The sequence below is a fragment of the Populus alba genome, chromosome 1 (genome assembly GCF_005239225.2).
Source record: "Populus alba chromosome 1, ASM523922v2, whole genome shotgun sequence".
Lineage (NCBI taxonomy): Eukaryota > Viridiplantae > Streptophyta > Magnoliopsida > Malpighiales > Salicaceae > Populus > Populus alba.
Window position 1 is genome coordinate 12,768,560 of NC_133284.1, and position 13,331 is coordinate 12,781,890.

At 33.8% G+C, this 13,331-nt stretch overlaps 1 protein-coding gene across 3 annotated transcripts; it reads left to right on the plus strand.

Moving 5' to 3' along the window:
* The first annotated feature begins 6,526 nt into the window (after positions 1-6,526).
* On the plus strand, positions 6,527-11,986 carry LOC118039239 (alpha,alpha-trehalose-phosphate synthase [UDP-forming] 5). Of its 3 annotated transcripts, XM_073404905.1 has the most exons (5): positions 6,527-6,797; positions 6,934-7,098; positions 7,605-9,647; positions 10,560-10,833; positions 11,421-11,986. In XM_073404905.1, the coding sequence occupies exons 3-5, from the start codon at positions 7,657-7,659 to the stop codon at positions 11,748-11,750; spliced, it is 2,595 nt and encodes an 864-aa protein (XP_073261006.1). In that variant the 5' UTR covers positions 6,527-6,797; positions 6,934-7,098; positions 7,605-7,656; the 3' UTR covers positions 11,751-11,986. The 3 variants fall into 3 exon arrangements, with proteins under 3 accessions (XP_073261006.1, XP_073261005.1, XP_073261004.1); XM_073404904.1 differs by having other exon boundaries at positions 6,527-7,098; XM_073404903.1 differs by lacking the exon at positions 6,934-7,098.
* The last annotated feature ends 1,345 nt before the right edge of the window (positions 11,987-13,331 follow it).

Below are 13,331 nucleotides of genomic sequence, written 5' to 3' on the forward strand. Positions count from 1 at the left end.
CGATTGCTGGCGCGTTTTGAGCTGCTCTTTCTTTTCTTTTAATTGATGTGGGCGAGCTGACACCAACTAGGGTTTTCTGGTTCATAGAATGAGTCGATCGAGGGAGCTGAGTCCCTGAGTTTGTTGACAGGTTCACACCTTAATTTGTCCTCACCAGAATAGGAGACCGCCATGTTCTGCAGAGAAAAGAATCCAGCTGCCATCACCGATGCAAGACAAGTGAGTTAGACTCACGAGTAACAAGAGCAAGCGCTAAGGAAAACCCGCTAATCTTGAGAAATTAAGAATCATGGCGGAAAACACCGTTAATTAATTGGTTTAAATTACAATCAGATATTCCCTCAGATCACGATCAGAAGATTTGTTTTTCTGTCTAATTTTGATGGAACAAAAGGAGCATGAAATGCACAAGGAACGAAGGTATTATTTAACGATTATTGGAGCTAGAAGGAGGTGTTTAATTTGAGCGAGAGAAATTAGGGATGATAGTGCATGTTTTTGCATATAGATTTCTGGTATTTCTCTTCGGCGAACTCCTCCTGATCTTTATGATAGTTAATTTAGACAATATTTGGAAGAAGAAAAACTGTACAAATTTTATAAGGACAAATACCTTTCATGTGAGCCTTCATCTAGATAATCAGAGCTAGACCTTCATCGAGGCAGATAGAATTATCATCCCAGTGGGAAACGGGAGCTAGGAAGTGAAAAATCAGTGAAAAAAGAAAAAAGGTTTGCGTTTCCAGTTGTTATCAACTGCCTTTTTTCTCATTTTGCCAGCTTAATTAGCACGAAAACAAAAACGTGTCACTAACTTAGTTACTTATATTACAAGATAAAAATCATGATAGGCTCGGTAATTAAACACATTATAAAATAACAAGACAAGAATGTGATTGCAGAGACACCTTCAGTTACAGTAGTCATCATTACATCCGCCGATTTCCCTTAATGCTTTCTTACGCTAGCTATCACCATTAAGATTAAGAATTAATGTCGCGAACGGGTGTAGTTCAATTGATTAGATTTTAGATTTATTTTCTAGAAATTATTAGCTTGAATCTCACAAATTTTAGGGTTACTAGAGAATTACATGGTTATTAATTTTAGGTTATGTAGAATTAGTCGAGTGCGTGCAAGTTGACCTAAACACCCACGTTAATAATAATAATAATAAAAAGAATTAATGTCACGAGTTCAACTGATCAGGTCTTACGTTTGCTTTCCAATGGTTACAAGTTCAAGTTCCCTCAAGGCTACTGAAAGCTTGTATATATAGTCATTAACTTCAGGACCTGTAGGATTAGTCGAGGTACACGCAAATTGCCTCTGACACCCACATTAATAAAAAAAAATTAAAAATTAAAAAAAATATATACTAAAAGGTGTGGGAAATCACCATTCATCTATACCTATTATGTTGCATTACAATAGTAATTTATAATATATATTTTTTTTTTTGCGTTAGTCTTTTTTTTTCTTTCAATTATTGATTTTTTTATGGTCAATTTAATAATTGGATTGCATGTTAATTTGTTGGTATTTTGAGTTGATAATTTATTTTAATTTGTCTTTTATAAGGCTATCACGATATCAATAAAAATTAGCAACAAATTGGTGCTTGATTTAACAAAAAAAAATTGATTTTGTTTTTTTCAAAGAAATTTAAAACCAAGAGAGCAATACTACTTTTTTTTTTTTTATAACAAAATGTGCTTTCAAGTCTAGTCCTTAATCTGTTATGTTTTCTTTAGTTATTGATTTTGCTTTTATTTCAATTTCAACATTTTATGTTGTGTTTATTAAGATTCTTTATTGATAGTTTGTTTTGATATGCTTTTAAGTACTCATCGTTGTATCAAATAATTTCTCGACACTGGATGGGTGGTTGATTTTGCAAAATAGCACCACCCACAATGATTTTAGACAAATGTAATATAATGAACAATAAAAAATGATATTTTTTTGTTATATTGTATTATTATTATTATTATTATTATACAATACAACTAAAAATATCATTTTTTACTATTAATTTGTCTATATATATATATATGAAATTGTGAAAACTTAAGATTGGATTAGGCTTTCCACGACTTCTTTTGAGGTTGAGATGACCAGGCTTGAATTATTTTTAGGCTTGGTTTTTCCTACATAACTAGTCCCCCATCAGAATAAAAAACCCTCACTTGCTTAAATCAGTAAATTTAAGGTTATAAATAACGTACAAGAGAGAGAGAATGAAGAATGGAGGAAGTGTGTGATTATTTGGTATTATTGAATAAATTAGTGGGAATTTCTCTAGTGGTTTCAATCACTTTATATATATATGGTGATTTGAGGTATTTACAAACCTTATTCATGTTAGTTTACCTCGTGAAGAGTGAAGTAATAATGAAAAATAATTGTTTTTTTCCTGTTGATAACTTGAAAAGTTAAGCAATTTGCTATGCCTTGTTGTGTCATTGATTGAAAGGTTAATGTTTATTATTGGTTGTGGTGCCTTTGTGTGTCATTAATTAAGGAGTTTGTAAAAATACATCCTTTAAGATAACTTGTGGGTGAGAAATAACCATTGCTAGGAAAGGTGGTGCTATATTGACAACTCATATGTAAGCATTAGTTAGTCCAACATCATATCAAATTTATTAAAGGTCACAATTCTACCTTGAGATGTGTGCCAATGTTTGAGCATTTACTATACTAATAATCATGGTTACATAACACATGAGCTTAGTATTTTCTCTCTTATGCCTTTCTTTTTCCCTTCTTTTTTAGCATGCTCTTTGGTTAAATAAATTATAATACTGAATTGGAGAAACTGCACTAGAATAAGGGACTGAAATGGAGAAGAAGAAGAAATGTCTGGCATGTATATGGTTTACCCTTAGATTCGATGATGACTTTTTTAGTATTGTTGAGTTTGTCTTGTCAAGATTTTTTTGATGTTGTTGTGTTGATCGAAGTTTTAATGTGTCTTTGGTGTCTTATTTTTTTTTCCTTTCCATTTCTTTCTTTTGCCTTAGAATGTGAGCTCATTTTTCTTCTTCCTTTTCTTTTAAAAAAATAAAAGGATGTGATTAAAATACTATAGCCACACTCACAAGACACTATTAATTAGAATAGTGTTTTGTTTTTTCAATTTTACCTTTCAACAACCTAATCTTTTTATTTATCTAGTTTTTTTTTAATTTAATCATTTAATATTAAATTATTTTGGTAATTGTGCTTTATAATTTTTCTTAATTTTCTTTTTGTTGAGTTATGTACTGGTCTCATGAATTTAGCTTCATTTTCCCCTCGATTTCAACCTTTAACATTAGATGTATTGGAGGTGGGGCTTCATTTTTTTTTAAATTGTTCTATGAATTTATCCCGATGTCATAACACAGGTCACGAGTTTAATAAGTTATCCAAGGGTGGACTTCAGTTGTTTTTTTAAGCTATTTTTTTAATTGATTTTTTTTTTCTAATTTCATCCTTTAACATTAGGTTATTTGGAAATTAGACTTTATAATTTATTTTTATTTTTTTTCTATGGAGGTTGTTCTAATCTCATTACCAGAGTCGCGGGTTTGACAAGTTGGTTCAAATTGACTTTGTTTATTATTTAGGTCCTTATTAATTGAATATTTTTTTAATTAGGCTTTATGATTTTTTTAATTTGCTTTATATGAGGTTATCCCGATCTCATGACCCGAGTTACAGGTTTGGCAAGTTGACCTAAGTTGACTCAATCTTTTTTGTTTTAAATTTTACCCTCCAACAACTTATAAGAAATAATAACTCTTTTTTTTTATTAAGAGTATAATTTATTAAGCATCACTTGCTAACACATTACATAAGAAATAATTGGACAAGGGAAAAGAAAAACCATTGCAAAAAACTGACATTACTTGTCACACGAATAAGTCTTAAACTCGTCATAAGATTAGAACAACCTTCTAGAAAAGAAATTAAAAAAAAAAATTCGAAGCTTAATTTCTAACCAACTCAATGTTAAAGATTAAATTGAAAAATAATCAATTAGAAAAGGCTATATAAAAAATAACTCGGGTAAATTTATTAAATCCGTAAGCTAATTATAAGATCATGATAAATTCATAGAAAGCAAATAAAAAAAATTACGATCCTCACTTCCCACAGATCTAATTTGAAAGTTAAAATAGAGAGAGAAAAAAAAAAAACTAAACCCGTGAGTCCAATATAAAACCTAATATAAAAAAATAATAAAAAAAAGATTATGAAATATAATTATAAAAAGCTTAATATTAAATAATAAAAAATAAGCTATTTTGATGAATAGTATCTTATTAGCGTGACCTCAATGATTTAGCCTTCCTATGTTGTATCTTGTTAATTAATTTTCTTCAATACAGGATATGAAAGAGAGAGAGAGAATCAATAGTTGCGTGAATTAAAAAGCACTAGAATAATTAATTTAAAAAAAAAAAAAAACAAAGAGCAACCTTATTAACCATTAAAAGAACCCTTTGTTTTTTTTTTTTTTTTAATTGAATGATTCCGGCGTTTCAGAAATGTAAAAATGGGAGATGGGCTGGATTAATCATTTTTGTGGGACTCTTTTGAGTTGCATTTCTGTAGCTACACCTGTTGTTTTCCGCTTGTACGGTGCCACTGTAATATATTATTTATAATGCCTCAGGCCGGTCCATCGGTACAATGGGATTCTTTTTTACAGCTTAATTATTATGAGTACTTTTGGACTGTTATATTGATATTTAAAAGCCATAATATAGTTTTTTTAAACAACGAACCATAATATAATTCTCTTAGTCAACAATTTCAGCAAATTAGTTTAGTGACCTTTTTATGTATGTGTTATAATTCTTATGTGTGTGCCGGAGCCTCCTCGGGAGGGGGGGGGGGGGCAAGGAAAGAAGTGAAACCTCCACAAAGGAGGAAAAGTACCAAGTGGAACCTCCTAACCGGAAAAAAAAAAAAAAAAAAAAGTATCGGTTACAAATCATGAAGTGTTGATGACCCATTTACTGAAACTTGATGAGGATTCAATAGCTGGTACCTAGCAGGAGGCACCCACCTTTCGACTACGCAATCTGCAGCCGTTGAAAAATGCAAAGACCAAATTTATATATGGGTCCATTTACAATTTGACTTAAAAATTTATTAAAAAGTTATTTTTCAACTATGAAATATCAACACATTTAAAATTAATTGCAGGTAAATAGAAAATTTACACCAAAGAATTCCTGAGTTAATAAACTTTTATAAACTCAAATTACCTCAATTCCATGTTAGAAAATTACATGAGTATCTGGTGTCTTGTACAGTGAGACTTGAAAAGTTGAAATTAGACCTCTATGACAGTAAAATCTTTTAGAGGGAAGAGGTTATAAATAATGTAAACTTCATATTTTAATTATATTCAGCTTGGTTTAGCTCGGGCTTGTATTTAAGTTAATTGTTAAATAATTTTTTAATTCAAATAAATTATTGTTTACCAACTCATCATAATTTAATTTATCTGATCATGTTTTTATATTTATTTAATAAGAAAATCAAGTTACTTAAATTCAATAAACATTTTTTTTCTGTTAAGGCAATACATGAAATCTGAGTCAATTTTTTTTTTTTATAATTATTCATAGGCCTTGACTGGTAGCTCAATTCTTCACGGTAGTGTAACAAGTGAAGTGACATGCAACGCAAAATACATTAAGAAATGCAATGATAATTAACCATTTAGTAAGTGATTTAATAATAAAAGTTTGAAATTAAAATATTTATTTTTTTTATAGTTTTAGATTCGAGTATTGTGATTATTAATATAATAAATATTAAAAATTAATATCATTATTAATTTTAAAATTTATAAAATTAATTAAATTACATATAATCAAATCCTGTGTTAATAAAAATAATAATAATAATAATGCAATGCCGACTTGCTTCCTACGGTAAAGGTTGTAATAAATATCTGGGACAGTACAAATTGTGATCCTGTGTGGTGACAGCAGCATCGTACAGAATGAAACGCGGAGTACAGACACGAGCAACTGTAAAAATAATAATAACAGCAACAAATTATTGCATTACCTACTTCAACACATAGTGCGTGTCTCGTACTCCCATCTCAAAAGACATATATCTCATCGACAGAAAGAGAGATTTGTAAAACAATGTAAAATTAAAAAAAAAGTTTGAAAATTAAAATAATTTAGGTTTCATATGATAAAAAGTAATATTTTTCAAGCGGGAGTTTCATTTACATAATGAATATGTGCGTAAATCTTGTGCTAAATAATACAATAACATCACTACTGCCACTACATTGGTAAAATGGATACATCAGCGAGTGACTAGCACGCGGAATGTTGCATCTCAAATTGGCATGACCTGAGATGGAGGTAACGAGTTAGGTTGGCTAGACACAAGCTTAGGGGTTTAAGCTCTTAATAACATAATAATTATTAAATTAAATTAAATGATTAACTGAAAAACCAACCATGGTTAAGAAAACCAATAAGTTGGAGTCCACTGTTCTCTGTTCCTAGTGTTATCACTCATCAGTACTCACATAATGAGTGAGAGGAAATAATTCTGAGAGAATCAAATGCTTTTTATAGAGACATCATCCCATTTGTAGTCTCATATCTCTGAAGGAAAAAAAAAATCTCAAAAAAAAAATCTTTCAGTGGAAACTGCAAAAGCAAGGCCAAATAAGGTCTGTTAAATGCCATACTTTCTCTCGCAGCATATAGAGGGAGAGGAGAAGAATCTTTTTGGTTGCTATTAGTATATCTGAAGCTTGAAAGGTAAGTTCTTTTGATCTTCTTCTTCTCTGTCACTAAATTTACTGGCTTTTCTAGCGTTTTTGCTCTTTCATGTTGCATGCCATTGCCAGCTACTTTCTGTTACATTTACTCACATACCCGTTTGCATGTTTTTGAGTTTTGATGCATGTTCTCTTTATGGGCTCAAAGAGGTCATCTCCAACTCCCTTAGAAGTTGTGCTCTTCAATTGATGGTGTGGTTTATGCTTTCGGAGTGTTCATATAATTTGATCAGTCTTGTTGTCTTGATTTTGATGGATATTTTTGGTATCGGAGATTAGAGGTAATTGTGTTAATACCGGGTGTTAATTTTATCAGATTTTAACATATGGGTACTTATGTTTGTAGTAAATCCAACTTCTCTTCATGTTTTCAGATGTTTTTTTTTTTTTGTATTTTCTGAGTTTGATCAATCAATGTTGAGTTTTGTTTTTTCTTTTAATTTTTGATATGTTTCCCTGTGCATACAAGTATGTCTGTCTTCATTTTGTGGAATTTTTTTATTTTTGCAAAGCATGGAATCTGTCTTTAAGAGGGCAACTAATAAGAGTGAGTCTTAATTTCTTATTCTGGTGGAGAATATTTTGGGATTGTAATGGGTATATAGTCTCTTAAGATGTTTAATTCCTTAAGTAGAACATGCTTCAGTAAGGAATTCTAAAGAAGGCAAAAGATTACATTTTCTGGAAAAATTGCTATGCATTATATTTCAATTATTATTATTATTTGCAGTTTTAGTTCTGATTCTATTTCGTTAATATTTTTTTATTTTTTTTTATTTTTGTAAAGTTTGTTTCTGCATAACTTTGAGAAGAACAGCACTACTTTATCTGTCCTCGCAATGGTTTCAAGGTCATATTCCAACCTCTTAGATCTTGCTTCTGGTGATGCTCCGATTCCAAGTTTTGGTCGTGAGAGGAAGAGGTTTCCTCGAGTGGCAACTGTTGCTGGAGTACTGACTGATCTAGATGATGAAAACAATGATGGCTCTGATGCCCCCTCTTCTGTCTCTCTTGGTAGACGGATGATTATTGTGGGGAACCAGCTTCCCCTTCGGGCACTTCGAAGTCCAGATAGCAGTGGAGGGTGGTGCTTTAGCTGGGATGAGGACTCACTTCTCTTACAACTCAAAGATGGTCTTGGAGAAGGTGTTGAAGTTATCTATGTTGGTTCTCTTAAAGAAGAGATTGAACCAAGTGAGCAAGACGATGTAGCCCAAACATTGCTTGAAACTTTTAAATGCGTCCCCGCATTTATCCCTCCTGACCTTTTTACTAAATTTTATCATGGATTCTGTAAACAACATCTATGGCCTTTATTTCACTACATGCTCCCTTTATCACCGGATCTTGGTGGCCGGTTTGATAGGTCCCTTTGGCAGGCTTATGTTTCTGTGAACAAAATATTTGCAGACAAAGTAAAGGAAGTGATTAGCCCTGAGGATGATTATGTGTGGGTTCATGACTACCATTTGATGGTTTTGCCAACATTTTTAAGGAAGATATTTAATAGGGTGAAGCTTGGGTTCTTCCTTCATAGTCCATTCCCATCATCTGAAATATATAGAACACTTCCTGTAAGGGATGAACTTCTGAGAGCACTTCTGAACTCTGACCTTATTGGTTTTCATACATTTGATTATGCAAGGCATTTCCTCTCTTGTTGCAGTAGAATGCTCGGTCTTTCTTATCAATCCAAGCGAGGTTACATAGGGCTTGAGTATTTTGGTCGGACAGTCAGCATCAAGATTCTCCCTGTTGGGATTCATATTGGTCAGCTCCAATCCGTGCTCAATCTTCCCGAGACAGAATCTAAGGTTGCAGAGCTACATGACCAGTTTAGGGGTCAAGCTGTATTGCTAGGGGTTGATGACATGGACATCTTTAAAGGAATCAGCTTGAAACTTTTGGCAATGGAACAGTTACTCACACAACATCCTAATAAGAGGGGTGAAGTTGTTTTGGTTCAAATTGCAAACCCAGCAAGAGGCCGAGGAAGGGAAATACAGGAGGTCCAGTCTGAAACTAAAGCTGCAGTGAGGAGGATCAATGAGACATTTGGAAGTCCAGGATATACTCCAGTGGTTTTGATTGATAGGCCACTTCAGTTTTATGAGCGCATTGCTTATTATGCAATTGCAGAGTGTTGTCTTGTTACGGCAGTGAGGGATGGGATGAATCTGATACCCTATGAATATATCATATGTCGACAAGGAAGTGAGAAGCTGGATGAGACATTAGGACGGGATCCATCAGCCCCAAGAAAGAGCATGCTGGTTCTTTCGGAGTTTATTGGATGCTCCCCATCACTGAGTGGTGCAATCCGAGTAAATCCATGGAATATTGATGCTGTGGCTGAAGCTATGAATTCTGCCCTGGTAGTCCCTGAGCTAGAAAAACAGATGCGACATGAGAAGCACCATAGGTATGTGAGTACGCATGATGTTGCATATTGGGCACATAGTTTCTTGCAGGATCTTGAAAGGGCATGTAGGGATCATGTGAAGAGGAGGTGCTGGGGATTTGGTTTTGGTTTAGGTTTCCGAGTCATTGCTTTGGATCCAAATTTCAGAAAAATTTCAGTTGAACATATTGTTTCTGCTTATAAGAGGACCAACAACCGAGTGATTCTTTTGGATTATGATGGTACTATGACGCTGCCAAGTTCAATTAGGACTCCAAACATGGAGACTGTTGGAGTCTTGAACAGCTTGTGTACAGACCCTAAGAATGTTGTTTTCCTTGTTAGTGGGAGAGACAGGGAGACTCTTACCGAATGGTTTTCTTCCTGTGAAAAGCTTGGCATTGCTGCAGAACATGGTTATTTCATGAGGTACAAATTGCCTTTTCTAACTCCACTTCAATTTGATCTTGATCTCCCCACTTAAAATTGTGATTTTTGACTTTGGACCCTTGGTTCTCTTAGTGATGTTTGGTTTAGTGATGTAAAGGAGAAAAAATGGACAATGTGGCTTACATTTTCCACATGTTCAACCAGTGGTAGTCCTTGTTTTGGTGAGAGGGGTGATATCTCATTGTTCTGTGCTATATCCATCATTATGGAACAACAGCTTGATGGCTTTTGACATTGCTGAAAGTAACAGCACTGTTGTTGTGCTGTGAATTTCAGCATTGGCTAAAATGTAATGTTTATTTACAACTTATCCACATTCTAGAAACCCTCATATAGGACGTTTTAATCCAAGGATAATGAATGATATATTATTCGGCTTAGGTATCTAAACCACTCTAGCCGTCCTTGCTATCATAAGTGAGCTTCTGTTAGTGACGACAATTCCTAGATTGTGATAGACTGTTAGAAACATCTATCACGACCTAGGAATGAGGTATTTGTGACTGTTTGACTGGAAGATAATGTATATTGACCGAAGTATTCAACAGATGTGCATGTTTAATTTTTTGAGGGGTGATTAGGCTCATCCCCTTTGCTGCACTAAGGATTTATCACGAACCAAAAAGAAAATTAAATTTAATTACCTGTGAGTTTAGCCATGGACGGGCTATCTCAATTGGGTAACAGACAGAGCAAGGGCAACTAATGCTAGCATTTACAAGATCTTGCCGCATTTTGAAAGCTCCCTGCTCTCCTTTGAATTATTCTGTCTTTATGTCAACAATGTAAATTTGAGCTATCTACTATGATTATTCTAATTTAGACTAATCCATGCACAAGAAGCCTAGTTCTTTCTTCACTCTCCGATTTGAGCTCAGCTTTTGGCTACAGGACCAATCATGATGCAGAATGGGAAACATGTGTATCCGTACCAGATTTTGATTGGAAACGTATTGCTGAGCCAGTAATGAAACTATACACTGAAACAACTGATGGTTCTGCCATTGAGACGAAAGAGAGTTCACTTGCTTGGAATTACCAGTACGCAGATCCAGATTTTGGTTCGTGCCAGGCTAAGGAGCTTCTAGATCACCTGGAAAGTGTTCTTGTCAATGAGCCAGTTACTGTCAAGAGCGGTCAACACACTGTAGAAGTTAAACCCCAGGTTAGTGCTGCTCTGTTCCTGTATCTATCCTTGTGATTCTTACATTCTATTGATATTTGCTTTTTAATTAGAAAAAAGTTGTATGTTCCTTGGTGCCTAGAAACCAACTGCAGATTTGGGTGCCGTACCCTCTTTAACTCACAAATATGCCATGCTATCTTCAAATCATTTTAATTACAGATTGTTAGGCCTTCGAAATAAAAGAGTCTCTAGCGTTTAGGCAACTTGTTCAGCCATGCTTCCATAAAAGAGCATGCTCGAATCCTGGGAACAGTCATCTCTTGTAATGGAAAGACAATGAACTGTCTCTATATTTTCTGGACCACGGACAATTAATTGTCTCCAACAGGCTTGTTATGGAAATTCGTGTTGCAGAAAAGTGTATCATCCGCAGTTCTTTGATTAATTTTCTCATGGATCCTGAAGTATTTGACCACTTATTCTCCATGAATGCCTATTAGCTATGGAAATTTTGTATATTTATTTCTTTTATTTCCTTTTTTAGAGAAGATCTTCTCAATGCAGTACCAACAAAACATGCGTTTCAGCTTTGCTATTGTATCTCATGTTTGTTACGCGCTTGACAGGGTGTTAGAAAAGGTCTTGTGGCCGAACGCCTCCTAGATACAATGAAACTGAAGGGAAAGCTTCCTGACTTTGTTCTCTGCGTTGGGGATGACCAGTCTGATGAGGACATGTTTGAGGTGATATTGAGTGCAAGATCTGGCTCCTCTCTTTCCCCAATTGCTGAAGTGTTTGCATGCACTGTTGGCCGAAAACCCAGCAAGGCCAAGTACTACTTGGAAGACACTTCTGAGATTTTGAGAATGCTACAAGGTCTTGCCAGTGCTTCGGAGCAGCTGGATGCCAGAAGTGCCCCCCAACCCTCTCATCAGGTGATTATTGACAGAGAGTAATCATCCCTTTATCTCCTTGTACTGTGTCTTGTCTCTAAGTATATATTGAAAATGTTCTATGCTTGAGGATTTCCTCGAACCCTTCGGGGCATTTACGTGGTGTTCAGAACGATGCTTGGAGGTCTAGATCTTGTGTCTGTCCATTACATGGATAGCTTTTCCAACTTTCGTTGCACAGTAATTGTGATTTTTATCGCGAGTAGATAGATTATGCTAAACGTATGGCTCATTTGTTATAGTGCCGGTTATGTGATTCTCTCATCTCAAGGTCGATTATCAATGCTCGACCATCCCTGATCATGCTTAAGCACGAGCCTGCACAGTTTGCAAACAATTTTCTACATACGACCATAAAATTGACGAGTCAGTTTGCTGTTGAAAAGTAAGTTCTGCGAATTTTAACCATCACCAGAACTCCTGGTATGAAACTATTTCTGAACGAGTGCAGAGGCACTCCTGCCTCCATTAATGGGAAAATTCCCTTCTCCAACTTTGCAAGGAAGTCATGTTTTGGCCAAAAAAGTCTTCAGTTGTAAAAAGATGACTACGTAGTTCACTGTGTCAGTTTCAGATTTATATGACTGTAATTGTACGAGGAATATTTATTACATTTCAATATGGGTTTGCATCCAATCTTAGTAGTGCAAGGGTTATAATTTAGAATTGCTTCCAATCCTTGGTAGTGCTCAAGTCACGTCACTTGCTGGAGTCTAATGTTTTCGATATTATTACATTAAAATAAAATAATTTAAAAAATATTAAAAAAAATATTAATGTTTTAGCAACTTAAATAGAGCATGTATTGATACACTCCAAAACCTTTTAGATATTTCTATTTAGATTTTTATTTTTAATATATAGATTGCTTCTATAATATTCTTCATAGATAAATTTTTGGATAACCAGATCTTTATTAACTAGAGCAAATAAAAGCTTGAACCCACGAGAAAAAATATATTATTTTTTACTAATAATATGCCGTCTTCATGAAAACAACTTCACTCTCACTAACCTTTTTATAAACACAAGAATTGTTTATATTTTTTATGAGATCAAGATGTTTGATTATCTCATCAAAATAGATATTACAACTCTTTAAAGTTTGTTTGAGTACATAAATTGATTTTTATAGATTATATATTTTTTTGACAAATTTTTTAGATTTAAAATATTCAAATTATGTCATATACACATTTTCTTAAAAGATTTTCTTTCAAGAATATAATTTTGACATTGATTTATCATATGATATGTAAATAGCAAGTAAATTTTTTTATGGATTTTAACATAGTTATCAACAATAAAAATAACATATTTTAAGATAAATACTTTTTTCTGATGTTACTTGAGATTAGATACAAGTAAAATCTTTCTTCTTGACACGATAGATAGTTGATTTATTTTGCTGTCCTTGTAGTGATGCCGGTTTCCAAGAGAAACACAGGGAACATGATATAGTTTTGTTCCTTTGCAGAGAACAAGGGAAAGGGAAGGAGGCGTTTTTGTACTGTCGTGTCTTTGATTGTCCTCTTTTTAGAGTGAGAACTCCTTGCTTTTGTTCCTCGGGATCGCCAATAAATT